Genomic DNA, 24857 nt, shown 5'->3' with positions numbered 1-24857 from the left:
CTATAGATACTACAGAAGGTCTGCAAGCATGAATTTGGAGCTGATCGATGCGGAGACACTAGAGCCAGGTTACATTCGAACATCTGACATACGCAATTATACGAAATATAGAGGATTGTCCATTCGTCCGTCTATGCGCCCTAAGACATTCACTGGTGTACTCGAATACCAATCTCCAGCCTCGAGTCCACATAACTCTTAAAATTCTTGAGCTTTAAAACCGAAGAAAGTGAAGGTAGCATTAGCTCCGATAGGGTCATACAACACCAAAGATCCGTTGTTGTTGAGGTCCGGGGTCGGGCCGTAGATGCTGGTTGCGGCTCGGTCAGCTGAATCTATATAGCGCGAGGGGATTGGTTCAGATTACTTACTTCTGCTCATCCACCAAGAAAGCATAGTAATATCCTTCGTCGGATACGTTCATTCTGATTTGAACGGACAATCATCAGCTTTTGTCCATATTTATGGCAGTGCGATCATCAGGACTCACTCGAAGTATTGTCCGGAGCTAGCAGCGCCCTCGTAATCATATTGACAATCTTCCAGCTTCAAGGTCGATCCAATATAAGGCGAGCTCGAAGCTGTGAGACACTTGAAGTCGCCGACGTTGTAGTACGTCAAGTGTCCGTAGAATGATCGGGGTGAGTTTCCTCTAACGACAAAATGCGAAAAGGTCCAGTCAGTTGAGTAGGTCTTATGCAAACTTACAGCCTTCATCCGGAATCCTCGAGGAAGCGGGATGAACCACTTACAAGCCATTGAATCCATCTCTATCGCTAGTTTGACAGACCTCAAACCCGAACAACTCTGTCGTTCTGCAATCACCACACGGTTGGATGGTACCATCTTCGGCAGTCCCCAGTCGAGTCTCGTTGAATGCTGTCGTCTGAGTGTCTGAGTCGAACTGGGTGATATTGGAATAGAGGTGAATGAATCCGTTGAATCCTGTCGAAGTGAATGGACCTGCAATGACATCAAGATTGGTATGCGGACACCTCATAAGACGTATTCAGAGGCGCTCACCTCCATACTGGAATTGTACACAGTTGAGGTCAGTTGATTTCTTCGCCAGATGATGCGAAAGCACAGCAGGAGCACCGAGAGCTATGGGTAGTAAGGCGGAGGCTACTAGGGCTATCTTGGTGAACATTGTGATCGTGGAATTTTGCTTTGTCTGTACAGCTAAGTAGTGTGTTGAGTATCGTATGTTATGTGGAAGAGATAGCTTCTATCCTTGGTCAGAAGGGAAATTTATACAGTTTTGTGAAGGGCAGACGAAGCCATCAACATGACCATCCTTTGATCTGATCCGAGGAGAGAGTCCGCTCCTATGCCCTCTTAACAAACATGCATGTGACTGAGTTTGGACACCGCCAGCCCAGCATAGCTTTCAAGATGGGATGTGTGGTCAATTGATCGCTTATGGATCGAAATGAGGTTAGAACAGGTCCGAAGGCGGTGCGGTACGAGTATCGGAGTACTTTCCGGCATTTTATCCTGAATCCATTTCGGGACGATCGAGGATGATGTCAAATGTCTCCGAGCTTATTTTCACGCACCGAAGCTCCACGCAATACAGCTTGACGAATTCATTCTTTGATCCTCGTGTCCGAAATCACCCTGTCAGCGAGCTCGACGGCATGATGCGATGACTAGAGGACCTGGAAGTAGGTCAATGCATGGATGTCCGTCGAAGCAGCAGGCCATAGTGAGATGATCGACATGACGTCAGGATCAACGACCAAATCAAGGTGGTAGAAGTCATCAATTCGAGCGAACATGCGTTGTATGCTGTATTCGCAGATAGTTGAGAGGACAACAATCTGCCTCAGAGTTCTTTGAGGAGAGCATAAGGTGGATTGCAAGCCTCAGTCTTCGCGGCGGTTTAGAAGGTAAGCAAAAGGGTGACGGTAAATGCCGATACCACGTTCGATCGCTACAGTATGATTGATCAACTAAGATCTTGCAGATCATAATTTGGATCTTCCCACATACATGGATTTCTCTGCATACATACACCACATCTTTCAGGTATCCCATGATCACATCTTTTATTCACTGAGGCTATCTTGAAGCCAACAATCGAAGTATGGTGAGAATGAGCAGAGACGAGACAGTCGCCGAGAATTCGTCTACAGGTCCGAACGAACGTGCGTTCCTTACGTGTTGATCTGCCTCAGACTTGATTCTCACACGACCCATGTTCGTAGAATTCGAGCTTGAATTGCTCACACGTGTGATACCTATGCACAACTGCACACGATGTCAGATCAGGAGACTGGACATGCATGTCACCTTGTCGTGTGATACCTTTCCTGAGTGATCCGTGATCTGCTTGCTCAGACATCCTTTGACAGGGTAATCCATAGCAAGTTGCGCCCCAACTCTGATTGATGGGCGCGAAAGATCTTTCAAATGGGCCAGAAGCACGAACCAATTCCTCACCACCGACAATCAAGGTGAAGAATACGCAAACCGCTAGAGTTCTGGTCGCCTGACCATCACCGCAATAATCTTATCAAAGCCCGTGCGTTACTGGTGAACCGCACAGATCCGCAACCGACACTTGATTCGGTTCCGATTCAAGGCCCAAGCTACCTTGAAGCAAAACGCACGTTGTTCATCAGTAAAGCCAAGATCCAGTCCATCCTCACTCGTGCGACAAGCCATAGTTTGGCTTGCAGATTTCGAACATTCGTCAGCGCAACGGAGCTAGCGAGACAGAGTAAGTCTTTGGGCTATTCTGCGTATAAGCACACGACTGCACATCTCGCAAGTATCTCGTGCAAGATATGACTCTGGTCATGAATCCGCTTTCTGCGATCGACCACCCATCAGATCCAGCTTGTTCCTCGACCTCGACGCTCCAAAGATCACACATTCACGAGTACCTGTTCCCACCAGCGGGCCAAACTCAGCACCGCACACCTGCCCACTCCCGCTCCTCATCGACTGCCAGCAATATGCCACCTCCATCAGTTATTCCGCAGAATCGAAGACGAAAAGCAAATCCTCAACCTATCGCACCCGGTCCTGCCCCCAACTCACTCAAGCATTTTAACGCTCAACATCACGTGCAGCAATCGTCGCCTTCAGCGAGTATCTCGTCACTCTCGGTAGATCAAGAGGATGATGATGAGGAGTATAGCCCGAGACACGCCGCTGGACCTTCTAACGCTACGAGGAGAACGGCATCTTCCACTGGTATCACCAACGGAGCCGTCAATGGAAAGCGGAAACAGCCACCCACGGCTGCGGGCACGCAAAAATCAACCAAGATGTCAAGAGAAGCGCTTCGGAAAGCGAATCATTCTCTCATAGAAAGGCGGAGGAGAGAGAAAATCAATGCCGCGTTAGGGGAATTGAGGAGAATGGTGCCGGGACTAGCCGAGGATGGAGGCAAGGCTGGGGAATTCAAGTTGGAAGTGAGCACAATTTTCCTAGCTGAAGACTCCTGGCCTGAGATCCTGGAACACGACATGTTGACCTCCTATGCTCTCGCAGGTGCTGGAACGCACAGTAGCGCATATGAAAGATCTGAAGAATCACATTGTCCACCTCGAATCGATAATAGCCGATCATGGCATCGACGTACCATCGCTTGACGGTAGCTCGACCCCAAACGAAGATGACGATGCGGACGACAAGGATCAGCAACGTCTGGCTGATGACAGCATGTATAAAGCTGACATCGACAGACTGGACAACGTGATCCCACAAGGTTCGGCAAATCCATACCAGCATACTGCTAATCATCAAGGATTCACCCGAGACTCACATCCACCAAGTTACGCGCATTTCATAGCCAAGTCTGAGACAATTACTCACTCACAATCACCTTACCCGTCTCCTCGACCCGAACATGAAGTATTGGGCGAGACCGACCCCAACGAGACTGAGCCCGAAACGAATCTTCCGCCACCCTTGACTAAAGCCAGTCGGATTGTGTCTCGACAACCATCACCACCTATAGCCACACCGTCTGTAGCGTCCTTGTTGGCCCAGGCAACACACTCTAACTCTCCTACCCCTCCTCCGCCTGTATCACGACCCGCCCCACCACCACAAAGTTCTAATCCGATCTTCCTCCCTTTTCCCGCTCCTTCACCGACTTCACCCTTCCTGAACGGCGCATCAAATACAATATCGTCGTCTGGCAGCTCAACAAGCTCGATGCTGGATACATCTCGATCGTACATGTCTGATCCTTCCCCATTCCTCGCTCCAATAAGCGGAATGTCATTGTTCGGTGGCGTATTGAACCTCGAACAACCGTCTCCAGCAGATAGCATGAGGATCCTCAATAACCTCGGCAGCGGTCGATATTCGCCCCCGTCATTGGCATTGCCACCAAGTAACACGAAGGAGAAGTTGAAGGATATGCCTCCTGAAGAAGCGGCGAATCTCCTCTTGGCTTTCTCGTCGCCTGATACGATGCGCCCTCAAACTCAGGTCAACATCCCTTCGCAGCCTGGTACGGGACGAGACAGGCGCTTGACCTTGGAGAATGACGATTTCAGACTGGACACGTTCATCTCGAAGTCAAATTCCAATTCATCCAACGATGAGAGGGAAGTCGCTGTTCACAAGTACAATGGGGTCTTACAAGAGGGAAGTAAAGGGATGACGAGGGGAAAAAGCGCGATGGATTTCCTGCAGATGTCGGAGACTTCACACTGACAGTTTGACCGATGTTCATTTGATACAGTAGCATGGATCGTGCAGCTGAAAGTCACATATATTCCTGTAGAATGATAAGATTTGTAGCTCATGCATGTATGATCGTATGATCTGTTGAATCTTCAATCTGGGTTGTGCCAATTTTCCCCACTCTCTTTACTCTGTTGGGGGTTCGTCATCTGCCACGTGTTTTCGACGTATGCTTAAATAACCGGTGAAGTAGGTTAACTAGGTCGAAGAGGATTATGTAGAGTACTTGCCTTTCTCTGCATGATCAGAACGACTTGCATTGCATACCAGAGCACAACATCACGTAGCTTGTACGGATATCCACCCAATCATACAAGAGACTCCTCCGTTGAATTGTAGACATCGGCCTCGCGACATCTCCGACACAGCCGTTTGAATCGATATGGGATTCACCCAATAACGACTAGAATTATCTGACTGGACCAATAACCATGTCAGTCCGAAATGTGAGTGGAGTGGTCAGCAGTCACCTGCCAAAACATACGATTTTCAGGCTCTAACACACGTCTAGAAGCCGCAAGCGCTAGAAGCTGCAAGCTGACTGCTATACATCTGCGTTGTAGAACCCCACTCCGTCCTCGAGCGGAACAGCGAGTCCTGCTCGACCACACCCGTTAGCTCCGTATCATCCACCAGCAGATACAGCTACTTATCGTGATCTGCTTTTGTTCGAGGAGAGACTGAAAAGTAATGCTGAAATGCTCAAGAAGAGGAGACAGAGGTACAGTGGTGAGCTATCATCTCTATGCGGATCTCGCGTCAGAAAAGAGAGGAGAAGGAAAGCGCTAAATCCGTACGAATCTCAGTCTTCTTATATACTTTCATTGCTGTGGCGATCTTCATGGCCTACAAGCTATTCATAACACCTCCAAAGGTGAGTTCTGGCTAGTAAGAGCACTGAATCACTGACATCCACCAACTTGCTGAAATTACTCGTAAATTAGAGCAACCTAAGAATGAGAGCTTTACAAGCGTCGATGGCGGTCGTATCGGTCACGTTGGTGCTTTTCTTTGCGAGTGGGATGTACGAGGAGAAAATCAAGTATGCTCATAGGTATGTTTCTCTATCCAATATATCTCCCCCTCTAAAATCACGATCTTTGCGGGAACTGTTTATTTTACTCACAAAAGCTGATCCCGTCATCGACAAATAGCTATATCAATCATTCGAACAAAGCTCTCCGACCCTTGAACATGCATCTCAACATGAGACGAGCGAAGCCATCCCTCCTATCTTATATCCCCTATCTTCGTCATCTTCGCTCATCCTCTCCTCAAACTTCTGCTACTCCGCCTATACAACCCAATCCACCTTCTGCCAGACCCTTTTTAGGCGGGCGATCCACCGGAAACAATCCAACAGCTAGAAAAGTCAGCAACTCCACGAATGTGATGGCTACAATACCTCCTTCCTCGAACCCCCGTGGCGAGCTCATATTCTCCTCCAGGGTGGACCGGGGTTTCAGGGAGGGATACGAGAGGTACAGAAGCGCGTTTGAAAGGAGGAGGGAGGAGAAGCAGAAGGAAGAATCCAGATTAAATCTGAACTCTACACAATGGTTATCATGGACCACCTCATCTCACAAAAAAGGGATCAAAGGTGGGAATGGGAATAGACGGAATGGAAGTCCGAGCCCAAGTCCTATACCGTCAAGTAGGAATACACCTACGCCAACACCACCATTATCGAGAAAACAAACTCCACCTCCGCAGCCTGCGAATTCTGGACTAGGTGTGGAGTCGAATACAGGAAAAACGACAAGGGCAGGGACAGCCTTGGGAAGAAGAAGGTCGCCTAGTCCGGGCTCAAGTGGACTGAGGAATAGCGTTAGCTTAGAATCGGAATCGGAAGGGAGGGAAAGATCGGAGAGCTATAGCTTCGTGTTGAATCAGAATCACAACCAGAATCGGCATCGGGATCAGCCGCAAGGAAGGCCAGGGATACCGGCGGCTGGATGACTGAAGCCGGCCGCATAATCCCCATATGCATATATCATCGGCGCATCAATGAGGAAGAGGAAGTGTAACTCTCCCGGACTCCAACGATCCTGACCTCACCATCTCAAATCTGTGAAAACTGTTCTCGTTCCCCGGCGCGCTTACGAGGAATTTTTAGATCAGTGAGGATGTTAGATGCTTGCTGATATCCTCAAGCCTATCCTTTGAATCATGCTTGCTTGAATAGCAACTGAACGTCAAAATGGCGATGGATCACTGATTGCATGCTGTGTCTGGCTTCGGCGACTCAAGTGAATGATCGGGTATTCAAATGACCCGGCTAAAAATCCATCCAGGCCAAAGGTTAAATACTAAGCTGATTCACTACCAGTGCTGAGACTGTACGGAGTATTCAAAGCTCGCTTTCACTCTTACTCGTACAATGTCTAAGCCTACATATCCACCTACTTATAATCCCCATGTGTGAGTCTTTGCATTTCTGGGGTTTCGAAATCACTTCTTCACAACGGATTACAAACTGTACTATACCGTATCGCGAGTTATGTAGGCTAAGCTGACAAGTATCTTCTTCTGATTTGTAGGGTTCCCTCCCTCGTCCCCAAGCCATGGGTCCAATCGCCCTCCGCGCCAATCACATTGATCAACTGTAAAGTCGTAGACGTGATCAATGGCAAGATCATACCAGTATTGCAATCGATCAAGCTTGAAGCAGGAAAGATCTTGTCTATCTCCCCGACTTCAGATGATACCCAGACCCAGCAAGATAGTAGTAATGTGGTCGACATCGATGGGCATTATATATGTCCTGGATTGATTGATTGTCATGTACATATCATCCACACACCTGGAGAGCCCGTAAGTACTCATCTCGCGACGGATACGCACATGCTCGTAGAAAGTGGTGAAGGGAGTATCTAAAGGCTGAATTATCTGACCTGAAAATAAATAGACAATCGCTCAAATGAGACAAGTTCCCCGGGAATTAGCTGCCCTACGCTCGACATACGTCCTGCGCACCATGCTCACTCGGGGGTTCACGACCATCCGAGATCTTGGAGGTGCGAACAAGCTGATCGCCAATGCATTGGAAGAAGGGGTCATCTCTGGGCCAAGATTGATCCAGTGCGGATACGTCATAAGTCAGACAGGCGGTCATGGGGATTCTTTACCCTCTATCTCGGGTGCGAATGAGGGGTGTTGTGGACATGTTTATTCCTCGGGCAGGACGGCGGACGGGGTACCCGCTGTGTTGAAGGCTGTAAGAGAGGAGATCAAGGCGGGAGCCGACTTTATCAAGTTGATGATTGGTGGAGGAGTTGCCAGTCCGTACGATAGTATAGAAAGCATACAATTTACCCCGGAAGAAGTTAGGGCTGCGACTAGTACAGCTTGGAATTCCGGGAGGTTGATTGTAAGTTCTGACCTCTCTCTTAAGTCTAGCTTCGTCTGCTAGGTTCCACGATGTTTGTAAGGCATCACTTAAATAGGCGTAGAATAGAAGCTAATCAAGTTGGCCGCCGCCGACGCAGTGTACCGCCCATGCGTATACCCCCGACGCTATACGATATGCAGTGGACAACGGTGTGAAAGGGATTGAACATGGTAATCTACTCGATGAGCCTACTGCCCAATTGTGAGTGCATGCCGAAGTCGAAGTTAAAGTGGGAGGCGCCCCCACACTATATAACCATCTATACGCTCATGCTGATGATCGTGATCGTGACGTTGGATCAGGCTGAAAGAAAAGGGTGTATGGTTAACACCGACTCTGGCCACGTACGGAGCGTTCACTCGACCGCCTTTCGACAAGGTCTTGCCTCCTTCCGGTATGGAGAAGAACAAATACGTCATGACTAGAGGTCTTGAGTCGCTCAAGGTGAGTCAGACTGGCGGCACTTCATCATTTTCAGTATAACCCAGTCAATTCGGTATTCAATGCGAGTCTGGTTGCCTTCGATCCAAAGCTGATCAGTGGTGTTTTTGTCATTAGCTTGCGCATGAGACAGGAGTACAAATCTGTTTCGGCACAGACCTGCTAAATTCCATGCACGCTTTACAAACTGAAGAATTCTCGATCCGATCAATCGTCTTGCCCTCAGAAGCGATTTTGCGTCAAGCGACCGTCAACGCCGGTAAGTCATACTGCATGCATTCCCCTTCATTCCTTTCCTTTTCCTTTGCTTTCCCTTTCATTCATGACTTGCCTTCTTACAAGAACTGCAAGAGCTCCCATTGCTCACAGCATATTCGGGTGCCCCACCTCTTATAGCCAAGATGTTAGGATTCGAAGGGCAATTAGGCGTGATTGCTAAAGACGCGATAGCGGACATGATCGTCCTGTCGAAGAATCCTCTGGATGATATAACTATCCTAGATCGACCAGAAGAGAACCTTTTAGCTGTCATCAAGGAAGGAAGGCTGGTTTCTGGTCAACTGGAGGGATTTTCCGCTTGAACAAGTCTTGTGGAACTCACCCTCGAAGATGCCAAAGCAAAGGAGTATATCGGGCACTAAGATATTCGAAGAATATATTACACTTGACTCTCTCCCTGAATGATTCGACTTCGAGTAACATTGAAGAGGGAATGGCACAATTGAATATATTCGATACATACAATACTGTTTTACAACCAACACTTTTGAGCATATGAAAAGGAACCTGAGAATGCTTACTTGATACCTGACGATCGTCCGTTGCTGAATAGAAGAATCACCAATCACCTAATCTCCGTCTAAGCTGTATATTCTGTTTGGGTGGCGTTAGACATTTGCAAAGATGCCGAGTTTCGCATCAAGAGCCCATTGACCGATCTTGCGATGAGCCTGCGTAAGGAGAAATGAAGTCAGCATATAGACTGGACAGCGGCGCAATTATACGAGATCAGAGTCAGAGGAAAAGTATCACTCACTCAGCACTTGACCAACTAACATGTTGATTATCGTGGTAGCTATATGATCGCGTGCAATTAGCTTCCGAATTTGAAGGGCAGTATGCGTGAATTCTTCCAAAAGAGCTTGCTTGCTTGACTCACGCTAAGCCCATTCTTCCAAAGTTGGGTAATCTGCCATCTATCGTGATCCTGAACCTCGAGATATCCGTGATCCCGAACAACTCCGGGTACTCTAATAACAACTTCCAGAACTTGTTCAAGTCGAACAACATCACGTTACTATCGCCCATATCCCTCTCGAACTGCTTGACTGCAGGGCGGAGGAAGCCATTGAAGTGATTCACCGACCCCTCGACTCGTCGGACTATATCGTGTCCCACCTGACTCGGTAATTTGTATTTCGGAGAAAGATGGAGTGGTGGGAGCGTCATAAATAAGAAATTCCTAGCTCCTAAGCCATGTAATCTCTTCGATTGCTCCATCAGGGAATCTACTAAGGCCTTCGTAGTAGTAGGTACGTCCAATGTTCCGCCTTCATGGAGATCGTCTCGATTTAAGCGTCCGTTATCGTTGATACCGAATACGATAATGAAGAGCGTGTCGTTCGAATGCCAGTTGACTTGATGAGGACCGGGTAAAGGAGTGAACAGGTCTTGGAAATCGTTGATTTGGGTTTCGAAGGTACCGTAAGACTCGAGGCCGGGAGGTAAGACGGAATGATGGATTGTAGCTCCTACTTTGGCGAGATTCCAGTATTGAAGTATGTGGTAATCGTGGAAAACGGCATAGAGGTAATCTGCCCATTTCATATCGGTCGCTTTCCCGTGAAGTTCTTGGAAATGACCGCCATCAACTCCGTCTTTGCGATAATCTTTATCCCGCGTAGCTGCATCAACCAGTCAGACAGGTCAACAACGATACTTTCCGGCGACTCACAACGAGAATGAGAAAAAAAGGTACTTACAGAAGGAATCCCCAAAGACGAATAACTTCCTTGCTCTAGGCCAATCGAATGGCTCTCGCTTCGAAGTTTCTACCTCGTGTTCGTCCTCATCCTCATGCTCGTGCCCGATGACCAGCTGATTCTCGTTTCTATTCATGTATTTGGCGGACGGAGTGGGTACGCCGGTATCTTGCCAGGTTCTAATCTTGGGGAACGTACTAACGAAATCATCTATCAAGTCGACCTCCTCTCCGTTGGCTGTATCGGCGAGCCCTCGTTTCAGGATCTTTTGAGCATGAGTGGGAGGGGTCAGGTCGGCTTTCATAGTGAAGACCCATACTCCGGCGATGATGAATATCGATAAGACGCAGAAGCGCATCACTTTCCGTGAGGGGTACATCAGCTCTGATGTCGATTGACGACGACGGGACATCTTGGTCAGAATAGCTGGATAGGTGTAATCAGGGGAAGGATGATCCTAAGACGAGGTCGAATAGATAGGACAGCTCAGCTGGATGAACGGTTGAGCAACCAGTTCAAAAACAGTTCAGTGGTGCGGATGTCTGCAAGTGTACAAGTGTGGGAAGAAGTCGTATGAAGCGACCCAAACGTATTTGTAGACATAGATTTCTCTTTGCATAGCTTGCTTGCTTGGGTGATCTATTTTTTCTTTTGGCAACATTCCATTCCGACATCGGGTAAAATAAGGTATGGTATGTACCTAGATGCATGATGCAGTGTAAGTAGGATATCCAGTTGTCCCCGGAACAGCGGGAAGATTACGACTAATATGCAAAGTTATGAAGCGAAAAGCGATGAGCAACAACAGCGGGATGATGAAGAACTAACTATACGAGTAAGGGTTGATGACGAAGTGGCAGGGTGTCGAAACATGCGGGAAGACTTTTTGGCGTAGACTCTTACGTTATCCCGCTTTTTACCCCGCATAGACCAGAAAGAGACCACGTTATAATAATGGCGGCGGCTCTCGCCGAGTTCGTCGAAGGGTCGAAGTTCTTATCACGTGACGTTCCTGCCGTTCTCGGTAAGTAAGTGAGGTTTGTTGTATGTTACTGTGTGCAAGGAAACGATGAAGAACGGCATGCTTTTGCTCAGTGTAAGGCTGTCAATTCAGGCAGAGATGTGCTAATCCTCGCCAAGCTTGCTTCATTGCCTGGTTCATCCTGTCTTCTGCGTAGGCTGGCAGTAAACCCACCGACACCATGTCGACCTCGCCAGAAGGTAGAAAACGTCCTCGAGCATCTGACTCGGACGAGCGGGATGTCAAACGACTAAGAAACGACAATGCCCCTGGAGCAGAGACAGGTGAGAAGTCGAACCACCAGACTGGTCCACCAAGTCAAGAATGGTTGACGGAGAAGATGAGCGGGATGGAGAAGCTCTACAAGGAGGTCTTGATCCAGTCGGCTCTGATATTCCAACATCAATCCTTCTCTAAACGACTGTGAGTAAAGTGTATCCAGTCCATTTGCAAGAGCATGCTCGCCAAGGTATATCGGCATGGAGCAGAATGCTGACTGAACCGATGGCAGAGGACTGAATCAGCAGAATGTGCCGTCTAGCATGATGCATCGTCTGGAAGCTACATGGAGGACGTACGAGGGACTTCGAAGACAGATCGAATGGTGCATGGTCCAAACAGGCACCAAATTACCTGCATCCCCTTCCGCAAATACTGGTAGCGGGAAGCCATCATCGACTCTAGCTGCCATCATGCGACTGGCCTCGAATGTCACTCCTCCCACGTCTACGCAACTGCCCACTCCGGTGAATATCCATGTAGCAGGAAAGTATATTCCGCTAGACTCACCGGCATCGCCCGACTCTGAGAAAGAAGGTACTTCCATCACCACCAACACGACACCGGTAGAGCAGAAGCCTGGGCTGGATGCACTCGCGACGTCGCAGATCCCATCTGATCAGCAGACGGGAGCGGACGTTATGGTCAAACTGGAGAACCAGAAATCTGTTACCAACAATTCGGGAGATCAATCCCAGCAGACCCAGACCTCGACTGTGCAAACAGGATTAGTCGAACCGCCTCCACCAGTGTCAATTCCACTCCAAGTACAAGTCGCAATGGACGCAGACGCCAATGTCAATGTGAATGGCAATGGTGCAATAGACTATTCGACATTAGGTTTGGACGAGCTGGAAGCGTTGGTCAACGGAAATGCATTCGGCAATCTCGCCCCGGACATGGGCATGTCCATGGACATGAACACCGATATCAGCTCGAACAACAATAACCCCAGTAATCTCATTGCGAATCCAGGTATCAACCTCAATGGTGAACAGAATCCACCAAACAGTGGTGGCAATGGGAACAGTCTTTTCGCCTCGCTCGGCTTGGACACTGGTACACAACAGACACAAGCTGCTCAATCAACAATTTCCCTTGATCAACAATCCCAAAGTCAACAGCCCCAAGCACAGCAGCAGCAGGACCAGCCAATAGATTTTGACTTTTCCCAAGCTCTGTCGAACGGCAGTGCTGGATTGGAAGGCGATATGGACTTCTCGGCATTAGCTGGCCTGTTCAGTAACGAGCAACCTCCTACCTCGATACCTGAGCACCTCAATCTAGCCTCAGGATCGCAGATGGATCAAGGAACGGAATCCAATAAGGTAGAAGGTTTAGATAGTATCTTCCCTGACGGCATTCAGAACAGCATTTCAAATGACGACAGCAATCTCAACAATGACAACAGTGGTAGCAACAATAATTCACAATCAGGAGCTGTCGTCGATGATGCCCAAAATATCAATTCCGTCGAAGCACCAAATCAGGTCCAGCCGCAAAATCAGAAGCAAGATCAAGACTTATCATCATCACTCTTATCGTTCGATCAACCTCCACAGACTGTCCAGCAGGCTCTCCAGGTATCTCAACCGCCCGCTGTTACTTCTACTGCCGCATCAGCTCCCTCTGCTGTTCAATCAACAGCAGAAAACGCCGTGCAGCCCTCAGGTGACACAGGTACGCAAGCAGTGTCACAAGTTGACCAAGTACAACAGCCACAACAGCCACAACCCCAAGAACAACAGGAACAACAAGCGGACTTTAGTGTCAATGTTGATAATTCACAATCGCAATCGCAATCGCAACAGCAACCATTTGATTTCGGATTTCAACCGGATTTATCACTACCTACCCAAATTCAAAATCAAAATCAAGCTCAAAATTCGGGTCAGACTCAGATTCTGGATATTGAACAAATGGCACAACAACAACAACCAGAACAGGACCAGGACCAGGACCAGGACCAAGACCAAGGAAACGAGTTTGGACAGATTGATATGTCGGATTTCAATTTCACGGATGCAGGTATAGAAGGTATGGGTATGGGCGGAGATGAGTTCGAGAGGTTGATGGCTGAATTTGAGTGAACAAAGTAGAACGAGAGACGAATGGATCCGGAGGGACGTAACACACTATCTACATAGTGTATCATGCGTCATGAGTGAGTAGCAGACAGTGTGAACAGTCAGAGCAACGAGGAGCGACGAGTGATATGTCGGTTTTTTGGGCTTCGGATTTCGGGAACACTATGTTCGTGACATCACGTGTACCAGGCTAATCTATCCATATAATTCATATATAATTTATACAGTACATACTATACTATACTATACTCTATTGTCCTTTTCGGTTGATGCAAAGTGCACTTGGTCTCGCATTGTCTTTTGTCTTTCCGGGGTTGTGCAACAGCAGCGTTGCGATGAAAGCGATTCTGCGACAGTGATTGTGAGTGTGACTGTGACTGTGACAAGCTTGTCATTTGGGATTGTGTGCATCTCCATCTCGTAGAACATGCGTCATGTAATTGTTGAATTGACTGTTTTTACACTGTCATCTGATATGCGATACACTAATATACAGATACTCATCTGCCCATCTGCCCATCTACTCGTCTATCCGTCTATTGGCAGCATCTGCATTGACGAAAATTTCGACCTTTGAACCATATTTCCCATTCTTGGTTGAGCTCAAATTATACCTCCGTCATGGTCATGATTCATACTCAAGTCATGGCCGAGGATCGTCCCATGCAGGTATCGAATCGTCGTCATCGCCTTGAACAGCGTATTTCAACTCCCTATTCTGACGGCATATCCTGCGTTCGGGTCAATTCAATGTTCAGTGGTCAGCCAGTGAGCTAGGCTAGTCTAGACCAGACTAGAGTTTATCTACTGGCTTGGATGGAGAATTGGATACGATTGGCACATACCCGCATTTATGATCCTCCAATGTATGTTTAGCGGCGAACTCGGCCATGTGCGAAGAAGATTGATGGACGTTATACAGTAATGCGCCGGTCTCTGCAATTTGATATAGATGCCAGATTGAGATCGGATTGGCACAGGTCAGCGACTTCCTCCAAGGTCAAGAGTAGAGGGAAAACCTTGACAAGGAAAAGATAGTGCAGACATCGATTGGAGGGATGATTAACGTACCTGCTCTAGGATCGACGGAGATGATCATTATATAAGTGTTCCTTGTCAGAGGCTCGAGAATGATGGTGCATTCGTCGAATTTCGCTTCGAACCCATGATATTGCTCGTGATTCCGTCTAGAGCGTTCAGCAGGTCAGACAGGTCAGCCACAGATCAAACAAGATAGCGTCGCTAGTAAACAGCCACAGAAAGAGTGCGATTTGGGCTCGTGAGAGAGGCGCCACGCAACTCACGAGCAAGTCTTCTTGAACCCTTTGACGATCTCACTGATCTTTTCGAACCGTTGTTGATCTAGCTCTTTGGCGCCATTCTCAATCTCCACTTGGTCCAAATCACTCGGATCGCAATCTAACGGGGAACCAGATTTTGCAATTACCAAGAAGGTGTCTGCCTCGAATAGGACTGCTTCGACGGCCAGACATAGGTCTCGGAGGTATGTCAAGTGGGAGGTGATCAGGGATATGTTCGGTATGAGGGTGTGTATTATCGATGACCATGCCTGATTCGGCGTGAGGTTTATCAGCACTGGTCAATCCGACTCGACAATGGCAAGAATGGTCATCGGGGAGTTCAATCGTTAGAATCAATGTGAGATTGCGCCGACCCTCAAGGAATGCACATGTTCACCCACTCACCTTGTACAATGATTCATCCCAAATACTCGTCGGGAAACACCTTAACACCTCTCTGATATTATCGCCCTTCCCTTCGTCTTTCAAAGTTTTCCTAACATCGTTATCGACATTGAGTAAATCATTTTTGCGCTCTTCAAATTTCTTCCTCTTGGGATCCTCCTTATCCACCAGATCCATCTTGTTGATCAACACCCATACGCCCGCTTCGGGCGAGTTCTCCCGCAAAGCGAATAAGATATCTTCGAAATACCTCAGATCCCCTTCCCACTCTGTAGAGGTGATATCGAAGACGTAGATTAGGACAGCGACGTTGGAGAATATAGTGTCTTTTTGAGAGGATAAGTAGTTGTCTACAAAGGCATTTTGACCTCCGCAATCCCATAAATTCTGAAAATCCAGATACATGTATAAGCATTTTGTCCTTCGACATGAAATCGTGTAGTCAAACGTAGATGCCTGATTTGTCGAGGGGTAATGTGGAATCTAGATTTGCAGATCTGGATAACTGATGGACTCACCAGTACCAAACCGCCCAGAAATCTTACGGCGGATTGCTCGACGTCTATCGTAGCTCCTAAACGCCTCGTATCTCTTGCTGTGTAATTTGAGCTGACCCACCACCAGATCAGCTGATATGGAGACTCTCGGGGTGTTTGCTTTTGGCTCGACTTACAAGATGACGGAACGCATAGACGTCTTCCCGCTCCCTGTCAGCAATGTACAGTCGTACAGTCAGTCATGCTATTTTGCCGGATATTAAGGAGGATGAGTTCTGCTCTTACCTGATTTCCCCATCAATAGCACCTATGTTCATCGTATATATGTATAAGCCAGAATAGCTCTGAGAAGGAGCGCGAAGTCTCTGAGAGAGACTCACCTTCTTCCTAGCTGGTGTAGCCATGATGTAGCTCTGCCCTTCCAAGAGTCCCAGAGAGAGGAATTGGACTGGATGTCTTGCTCAAAGCTTGGCTTCGCTCCGACACGCTCAGCGATATCTATTGCTGGAAGCTGTCGATCGAGTCTGGTCTGCTTGGTCTTCGCTCCAGGGATGAGTTTATCCTTCAACTTGTTTCGTGTTTTTGTGTTTCGAATGCCAACTATCGAAAGTTGCCTGCTCTCAATGTTGATGATAACACGACAAATGACGTTTGGTAGTTGAGGCTAATTACAGCATGAACATGGGCATCAGATCCAGGCACGAGCCATAAGTCATAGCCCATAACCGCAGCCAACCAACTATCAACAGATAATGTACCATTCCATGCATGCATACCATATGCATGAAGCGAACCACCGAACCACCCACACCCTCAATCTGCGTTCACCTGTCTTCGCTGGTGGCACCAAGTATTTTGAGACTGCGAGCGCGAATACAACGAAACGCATTTCAAACTCAGCCGCAAAGGATGTCTCTCTTCAGCGGGACTTCGAAACTTCATCAACATTAGATTAGATCAGATCCACCTTCGCCACCTACCTGAAGACTATCAACCCCTCAAACAATCTAAAGCACAAAATAGGACGGTAGGAGCTTGCAATCATGCCTGCTCAGCTGAGGAGCAAGCGAGCATGGCTGCTCTTGACAGCTTCTGTCACTCTACATATTTTCCTCCTCACCAACACCAGGATAATAGGGGACAGGACAAGTCCACCACCCCATAAGAAATTACTGAGAAGACTGAATATCACTGAAGCTACTCCTGCTGTACGTTCTTGACGTTCTCCTTTTCTCGTCTACTATTCATCAGGGTGTATATGATGGAGCGTGAGCTGACCAAGATGTCATCATCGCACTTAGGAATCTTTACTCGAATTACCGTATCAAGAATGGTATGAACAGCTCCCTCCCGCCTTGAAACCGTTCTACATCATATTTCTCCTCGTCGTCCTCGCATTCTTGTTCTCCTTCATCGGAATCTCAGCCTCGGACTTCTTCTGCCCCAATTTGTCCACCATCGCCTCGTATCTTGGCCTAAACGAATCTACCGCGGGTGTGACCTTCCTAGCGTTCGGGAATGGGAGTCCAGACGTCTTCAGTACTTTCAGTGCGATGAAGAATGATACAGTCGGACTGGCCATTGGTGAATTGATTGGTGCTGCTAGTTTTAGTGAGTCCACCTCCCAGATATCCCTTCCTGCCAGCTGTCTTAGCGCAATGAACGATCGACATCGAAGCTTACATGGTCATACTAGTCGTCTCCATCGTTGTCGGATCAATCGCATTCATCCGGCCATTCCACGTTCCTCGACATGCGTTCCTGCGAGACGTTTTATTCTTCACTTCAGCAGTATGCCTCCTGGTTTTAGTGCTTCGCGATGGATTCCTATCACTTTACGAAGCAGGAAGTATGGTCCTGCTTTACGTCACGTATGTAGGCGTCGTCGTCGGCGGGAATTGGCTGGCTAGAAGACGTAGACGGAAAGCCTCACACGACCACCTATCTCAACATCAATACCAGCACAAACACAGTAATCATAAGTCACCGATTCTGAATGGATCACAGCGCAGTAGACGAAGCTCAACGTATTCTTCTCCTCATTTATCGCCTGTCCCTGAACCGCTCAATATCGACGAGAACGAGGACGAGGACGATGAACATACCCTTCATCAGACTCCTGGAGAGATGACTCCGGTCAGACCGAATTTGGGCAGAATACGATCCCACACTTCAGCATCCTACCTGAATGCGCATACCCCTCATCGAGCTCATCTGCATCACCACGACTCTATAGATACGCCTCGAGCCAACTTCTCCTTACTTGGTGCAATCGAATTCAGGGATGTCGTTAACTCCCTGAGGAAAGAATCTAATTCTCGAAGTAATAGTCCTGGTAGATCACCTGGCGAGAGGGCCGGGGAGCCCAACGATTATTTCGGGAGTGTTTCCACGGTCGGACACAGAAGATCCTCTTCGTACGGCTTCAACTCCGCCATAGCTTCTTCTGGCACATTACCACGGCGTACTGACTCGAAGAAAGGCAGGAGACGAGCTTCAACTCATTCGGATCTGGGTGAAAGCAGTAACGCCACTTCAAGGAGTGTCTCTTCACCCTTCCCGTCGGCCCAAATCAAGACACCACAATCGACAGCTACGCCTAACGGACTCGGTGCTTCACCTGAACCGAATCCATGGGAAGACCAAGAAGGTAATCCCCCCACTCCGGCACTGTCTATACCTCCGCCCAGTCAATTGACCGTACCCCCAACAATACCTAAACCCTCTCGACCGAAAGTGATCATTCCCGACTCCGAGCAGCGTGTGCACCTATCTCAGCCTAGTGTACCCTCCATCTCAGTCGTAGACCCATCAGGGCACACTGACATTCCAACCGCTACCTCGCCACCAATCGAGACTCCACCCTTGAAATTCCTCAAGCAGGACGAATCTCGCTTCGCCGTCCGAAGAAAATCACGTATGATACTTAGGGTACTGTTCCCCTCGTTACAGTCTTTCAGGCACAAATCGTGGATCGGAATGATATTAGCCATCACGTCCGTTCCTGCGATATTAGCTTTGACTCTGACGTTACCTGTCGTAGATGATGGATGTAGGGAAGAAGGCGGAATAGCTTTGCCCACTGCTGAAGACGAGGGTCTAAATGATCCTGAGGCGGGGTACGACGAAGCGGGAGACGAAGACCAGACCGAGACGGAAGATGAGGGTCGGGATCTAGAGGAAGATGAGATGGAAGAAGAATCGAACGGGCTACTGAACCCTGAGATAGGTGAAGAATTGCATCACTTAGTAGATCATGGTTTCTCACCCTTACATTCACCCCTCGGACGTATCTCCCATGGATCACTACGAAGGTTGAATTCGCACTTGGAAGCTGGTGATTTGACTTTGGACGATATCACGCCGACCGGAGAAGGGGGGACTAAAGAAGAAGAAGAAGACCTGTATGAAGAGCTAAACGAAGAGCGGGGTCTGGAGTTCAATAAATGGTTGACTGCTACACAATGTGTACTTGGACCAATGTTCTGCATCACAATCATGTTCAGTAAGTCAAGTGCAGCCTAGCTCACTCTCAATAGATTATTTCATTTTTAGCTGTTTTGAGCTGATCTGGTTTCGCTTCGGCATTTGACTGGATTCAAAAGACGATCAATCGTATTTCTACTGGGTATTGTTAGCCTCGTTCGTAGCTGGCATACTGGCGGCATTGGCTACTCTATACTATGCCACGGACGGTTCGAGCTACACCTGGAGACTGGTCAGGTGTTTCTGCGGATTCACATGTAGTATGGTATGGATCGCTGCTATCGCCGATGAAGTGGTCAGCGTCTTGGACGTGAGTATCAGTTTTCAGCCTGTATCCAAATTCAGGCGACCTTGCGTTTTGGATCCCCGTCTCGGTTTTAGCTTGTGTAGCTGATAACATTCCTTTTCCTCCCAGACGGTCGGCGAGATATTGGGTCTAAGCGACGCTATAATCGGACTTACGAGTAAGTCGATTCTTCCTTTCCGCTCCTCATAGGCAAACACTCCGTCACCGAAATACACTGTGCGCTGACTTTGTCCGATCTCTTGTCGCATTCTTCGCAGTGGGCAACAGTCTAGCGGATCTAGTGGCGAATGTAACTGTTGCTCAATTCGCTCCTGCTATGGCATATGCCGCATGTTTCGGTGGACCGTGAGCGACTGATCCATTCAATGATCTTCCATAACAATAGCTGATCACCTGCACTTTGGTTCAAACGATCTGCTTAGGATGTTGAATCTCCTCCTTGGTGTTGGCGGATCGGGCACATACCAGATCTTGTTGAAACAATCATATCAACCGATCCAAGTTCACTTCTCACCCACTTTATGGGTCTCATCAGCAGGCTTAATCTTCATTTTACTTTCCACATCAATCATCGTACCTCTCAACAATTACCTGATAGATCGACGCTGGGCGACTTGTTTGATCTTTGCGTATGTGGGGTTGATGTGTTTGAACGTAGCTGTGGAAATTCGGACGGGACGGAAGTAATACTAAATCTAGCTTGGGATCGTTTCCCCTTCTCATCTTACTGTACATGGCATTTGGACACGTCATATATAATCAATTCAAGTCATTTCGTTCCCTTCCTCCAGCAATCGGAGCTTGTTGTACTGCACGGAACTGTACCATATTAGTCTCGTGATCTCGCAATGTCACTTGTATATAACCTTGATACAATAAACAACAATGCATACATGATGTACAATGATGTGGTCGGTCTCTGGAGTCTCAATGCTAATGGATCAATATATGCAAGTTACAGGTATGGTCAAGCTTTTCTCGAGCGGCGGTGGTTTGTGTCCTGCTTTGAGTGGGTTCCTTGAATCTTCGTTTTCTTCTAACTCGTCCTTGTGACCAGCTGATCTCACATGGGTGGTCTGGCAGTCGGTGCTATTCTTATCTTCCCACTTGGCGTATTTCCCCCGCTAATCAATCCACCTAGTCCGCCTAATCCACCTAGTCCACCGACAGCCGTCTGAGGGAGGGTGAAATTACCTTGAGAAGGTGAATTCCATATACTGCGATTCACCGAACTATCCAATCGTTCTTCCACATCCATATCCCATCTATCTCCATCTTCTTCAATGTCAGCACCACCATCATTTTCATTATCTTGGATCTTGGTGGTATCTTCGACTTGTACCGTGACCGGACCCTCAGCTACTATAATCTCTTTTCCGCCCCTTTTCGTGCCCATCCCGCCGTTGAGTTGTAAAGATTCTAAAGCACGTTGTAGGTCTTCAGCCAGGATAGAGGTGTTGGGTCCTTCTTCGGCGATCTGTTCCCATCCTACAGGAGGAGAACCGGGCGGGGAGATCAGGAAGTTGTGAGGGAGGCTAGGGGGGGCGAGGTGGAATGAGGCTGGGTCGGGGTTTATTGGAGTGGGCGGTAAATAGTGGAGTCGGAGTATCAGTCTAAATGCACAGGGACAGTATCAGTCAGCAGGCTTAGAGCAGGGTTAACGAACAAGAGAGAGAAAGAGGTGAGAAGACGCTTTTCTGTCACCTCACGTCACGTCACGTCACAGCTCAAACTCAAACTCACTCGTTGCTTTTCAGTATTTGCGATTGTCTTTTCTTCTTGCTTTTCGGAGTGAAGTATTCGGTTCCATCTTGACTTTGAGCTTGATCGTCCTCGTTCGGCTGCTGTTCTCCCATTTGTCCTCCCATTTCCACATCATGATTCGGTATACTCTCGCCACCTGAGCTGGGCGTATGAGGTGTCAAATCCAATTTCAACCAATCCCCTTCTTTTTGGGTACGCTCAGCGTCCTCGTTAGTCGCGAAGACGACTATGACCCTTCCAAATCCTTTCACTGGGGCCCAATGTATGATCTCGCCAAATAAGCCATAGTGGTCCCTCAACAACGATAGGACGGGCGGTGCAAAGAGTGCTTGGTTCGGTAAGAGCAGTGCCAAGGTATTGGTGGGCTCTTCTGGTGGATCGAGAGCTGGAGGAGGTGGTATGGATATAGATGTGGGAGAACCGGACATTCTGTCTCTGCAGAGAACACTTCTCTTGATGTCGTTGGATGAGTCAGTCGTTGTAAGAGAATATCGACTTGAATAATGATCATTCAACATTTACATAGCTAAGAGCTGCGGCGAGATTGTGGAAGGTGGGTGATGCACAGGCACCGCTTGAACACGTGACTCGTTCAACGTCATCAAGTGGAGGTCGTCACGACAAGAAGGCTCGAACTACTTCGACCTCTACCTCTTGAGGTTGGGTCATTGTCAGCGTGAAAGTGAAGTTCGTACGTCTCGGAGCTAACGGGACAACAGACAGTATGAACAAGACTGCCCTCCTAATCATCGACGTGCAATACGACTTCCTCCCACCCTCTGGCTCGCTGGCTGTTCCTGACGGAGAGAGCATCTTACCAGTGATTCACGATCTGCTGGACCGCAGTAAATGGGATTGGCCACTGATCGTGGCTAGTCAAGTGAGCTACCCTACTCAGTACGAATGTCGTATGTCAGCTCACTCTGTTCCAAACATCTAGGACTACCATCCGAAGAACCATATCTCCTTCGCATCGAACCATTCGCCGCACAAGCCATTCGATCAGCTCACCCTTGAAGATGCACGAGGAATGAGATATGAACACACACTTTGGCCTAATCATTGTATACAAGGCACGAGGGGTACGGAGATCGAAGACCGTCTAGTCCTCGATCTCATGAAGCTCGGCGACAAGGTCAAATTGGCTCGAAAGGTGCGTATGTACGCCTGAACATGTATCATCGAGTCTGGGAAGCTGATATCTGAGAGATCTTTAGGGCACGCACGAAAAGCTAGAAGCGTATTCAGCTTTCGAGGGGTACATAACCGATTTCGGCAGACCCGAAGAACCTTCACTGAAAAGAAGCGCGGCTCATCCTGGAGAGACGATCTTACCTGAACAATCGCCTTTGAGTCTGTACTTGAGAAGTAAGGGGATAGAAAAGGTCGTGATTGTCGGACTGGCTACTGATTTCTGGTACGTCCAATTTGATTCAATTCCACGAATCAGACGTACCTTGTGATGGGTATCTTCCGAGCAGACTGTTGGAAAACTATGATCTGGTCGGCCAGTTACATGTGCACCATGCTTATTCTGGATGCTCGATGATAGCGTACTGCAAACCGCGGTCTCGGCTATTTCGGCTTCATTCGACACGATGGTCCTTGGCCCAGGCATACGCGGAATATCACCTGACGATTCTGAGAAGGCCTTGGGCAAAGTCCGGAACCTTGGCGGTACGGCCTTAGATCAAGATCACCGTGACTGGACAGGTGAACTCAGACGCTGGATAGATCCATCAACGGCTTAGACGCCTCGGACATGCAGCAACCATAGCAGTCGTTTGGCTGGTCTGCTAATGAAACGATTGCCCAACTCTTTCAGTCAATGTGGCGTGCCCAAGCAGAACTCATTACATGAGGGCGGCATCGCATCCATGCATGAAGAAGCGACTAGAACAGGTGGTGGATACCTAGCTGAGACCATGTCTAAGAATCTAGGCGTCAGGTGCACCGCCAAGCTGGACCCATGGCTGAAAATTGAAAATGGGACACAGTCGTTCTGAGGGTTGAGGGACGCAATTGGCGATCACATGTCAAGCTTCCGGAGCGGCCGATTGCGACGACAAACGATATCCTTCTTGATAAAGCTGTTCGATATAGCCCTGCACGAGATTGAGGGCATCCCGATAAGCTTTGGTTCTTTGTCGGGCTCCTCGAGCGCCTATCGGGCCTAATTGGAAGGTGGACGTCATATCCGTATCTCCAGTCACTTCGGATTTTGGTCAATGGAAACTGCTCACCTGACTTCCAGCGAGATTTGTTGACATATCGCGAGGCAGACAGTGTATCCTGAGGGGGACCCAACGATGGGATGATCAGTTCATATTTCTTGTTATTGTACGATCCCCATTTGGCCTACTTGTCGCTCTGAGGGCTTTTGAATGGCCATAGAATACTCCACTTACCACTTTTCCTGCTAATGACCTTAACTGATCAAGCTCCCGTGTTTCGATCATGAAGCTCCGTATCCAGCACTGTATGCCATCTGGTGTGCAAAGCTAGCAACAGATGCCCATCGATGAGTCCCAGTAAAATCAATCGCTACAGTGTGCAAAAGAGACAGATTCACCGATTTGCTCGGAATCGTCAAGCGATTTGGGAACTCTGCCACATCGGGCTTCCATCAGCTCTTCCGCGTTCGGGCGACTTGAGGGCTGGACAGTCTGACCTGCTGCTACATAAGTAGATCTGTCAGACGTAGCCGCCGCGGCATGTGAATCCTGAGTGACATCTTGCGACTGATCCGGAAGATTTGAAAAGAAAAGCCATATTGTAAAAAACGCTGCTCCTCCGTCAGCCCGTGCTCTAGATAGCCTTGTGAATAAGGGAGATCTGGATCTTGAGACATTGTTGTGGCAAACGATATATAGCGTAGCTATTGTACGATGCACAGCGTCTCGATTTAAATTGCTGACAAGCCTTGCCAGGGCCGAGATGTAATTGCGGTTCAAAGGGGATTGGTGAGATGTCGATGGGGGTTGGGGGCATGGAGTGGCGGCTTGAGATACTGTAAGTTGTCAGCCCTCATCGAGCGCTTGCACACCGCGCTACGATTGAAAAGCAGCACAATGGATATTGTTGTGGCAGCTAATTTGCCGAAACATGAAGTTCGCTCTCTCCTTTGTAAGTTGGAAGTAGGATTCGCCCAAACTCGTTAGCACAGCACGACGATCACTGGAATCG

At 48.3% G+C, this 24857-nt stretch overlaps 10 protein-coding genes across 10 annotated transcripts; 6 read left to right on the top strand and 4 right to left on the bottom strand.

Moving 5' to 3' along the window:
- Positions 1-198: 198 nt before the first annotated feature.
- Positions 199-1150, bottom strand: I303_108007 (uncharacterized protein; the record flags this gene model as incomplete). The annotated part of the gene is made up of 5 exons (XM_018411258.1): positions 199-310; positions 372-425; positions 491-652; positions 753-963; positions 1024-1150. 5 exons carry the CDS (start codon positions 1148-1150, stop codon positions 199-201), a joined length of 666 nt encoding a protein of 221 aa, XP_018259926.1.
- Positions 1151-2963: 1813 nt separating this feature from the next.
- On the top strand, positions 2964-4680 carry I303_108006 (uncharacterized protein; the record flags this gene model as incomplete). Its single annotated transcript, XM_018411257.1, has 2 exons — positions 2964-3425; positions 3505-4680. 2 exons carry the CDS (start codon positions 2964-2966, stop codon positions 4678-4680), a joined length of 1638 nt encoding a protein of 545 aa, XP_018259925.1.
- A 461-nt stretch (positions 4681-5141) lies between these two features.
- Positions 5142-6669, top strand: I303_108005 (uncharacterized protein; the record flags this gene model as incomplete). The annotated part of the gene is made up of 5 exons (XM_018411256.1): positions 5142-5156; positions 5274-5439; positions 5517-5584; positions 5655-5764; positions 5865-6669. The coding sequence occupies 5 exons, from the start codon at positions 5142-5144 to the stop codon at positions 6667-6669; spliced, it is 1164 nt and encodes a 387-aa protein (XP_018259924.1).
- Positions 6670-7090: 421 nt separating this feature from the next.
- Positions 7091-9123, top strand: I303_108004 (uncharacterized protein; the record flags this gene model as incomplete). Its single annotated transcript, XM_065969734.1, has 7 exons — positions 7091-7131; positions 7251-7524; positions 7619-8080; positions 8199-8302; positions 8404-8545; positions 8660-8801; positions 8939-9123. 7 exons carry the CDS (start codon positions 7091-7093, stop codon positions 9121-9123), a joined length of 1350 nt encoding a protein of 449 aa, XP_065825806.1.
- A 278-nt stretch (positions 9124-9401) lies between these two features.
- I303_108003 (uncharacterized protein) lies at positions 9402-10936 on the bottom strand (the record flags this gene model as incomplete). Its single annotated transcript, XM_018411254.2, has 4 exons — positions 9402-9492; positions 9579-9617; positions 9702-10446; positions 10525-10936. 4 exons carry the CDS (start codon positions 10934-10936, stop codon positions 9402-9404), a joined length of 1287 nt encoding a protein of 428 aa, XP_018259922.2.
- Positions 10937-11726: 790 nt separating this feature from the next.
- On the top strand, positions 11727-13914 carry I303_108002 (uncharacterized protein; the record flags this gene model as incomplete). Its single annotated transcript, XM_018411253.1, has 2 exons — positions 11727-11968; positions 12057-13914. The coding sequence occupies 2 exons, from the start codon at positions 11727-11729 to the stop codon at positions 13912-13914; spliced, it is 2100 nt and encodes a 699-aa protein (XP_018259921.1).
- Positions 13915-14554: 640 nt separating this feature from the next.
- Positions 14555-16518, bottom strand: I303_108001 (uncharacterized protein; the record flags this gene model as incomplete). The annotated part of the gene is made up of 9 exons (XM_018411252.1): positions 14555-14642; positions 14757-14847; positions 14983-15098; positions 15216-15481; positions 15618-16004; positions 16136-16226; positions 16291-16324; positions 16400-16421; positions 16495-16518. 9 exons carry the CDS (start codon positions 16516-16518, stop codon positions 14555-14557), a joined length of 1119 nt encoding a protein of 372 aa, XP_018259920.1.
- A 639-nt stretch (positions 16519-17157) lies between these two features.
- On the top strand, positions 17158-20594 carry I303_108000 (uncharacterized protein; the record flags this gene model as incomplete). The annotated part of the gene is made up of 7 exons (XM_018411251.1): positions 17158-17322; positions 17416-17725; positions 17811-19619; positions 19720-19910; positions 20016-20064; positions 20165-20252; positions 20330-20594. 7 exons carry the CDS (start codon positions 17158-17160, stop codon positions 20592-20594), a joined length of 2877 nt encoding a protein of 958 aa, XP_018259919.1.
- A 376-nt stretch (positions 20595-20970) lies between these two features.
- Positions 20971-22099, bottom strand: I303_107999 (uncharacterized protein; the record flags this gene model as incomplete). The annotated part of the gene is made up of 2 exons (XM_018411250.1): positions 20971-21520; positions 21651-22099. 2 exons carry the CDS (start codon positions 22097-22099, stop codon positions 20971-20973), a joined length of 999 nt encoding a protein of 332 aa, XP_018259918.1.
- Positions 22100-22395: 296 nt separating this feature from the next.
- Positions 22396-23422, top strand: I303_107998 (uncharacterized protein; the record flags this gene model as incomplete). Its single annotated transcript, XM_018411249.1, has 5 exons — positions 22396-22551; positions 22612-22824; positions 22889-22929; positions 22978-23088; positions 23224-23422. 5 exons carry the CDS (start codon positions 22396-22398, stop codon positions 23420-23422), a joined length of 720 nt encoding a protein of 239 aa, XP_018259917.1.
- Positions 23423-24857: the final 1435 nt, after the last annotated feature.

This window comes from Kwoniella dejecticola, chromosome 10 (assembly GCF_000512565.2).
Source record: "Kwoniella dejecticola CBS 10117 chromosome 10, complete sequence".
NCBI lineage: Eukaryota > Fungi > Basidiomycota > Tremellomycetes > Tremellales > Cryptococcaceae > Kwoniella > Kwoniella dejecticola.
This window is presented reverse-complemented; position numbering and strand designations above follow the sequence as displayed.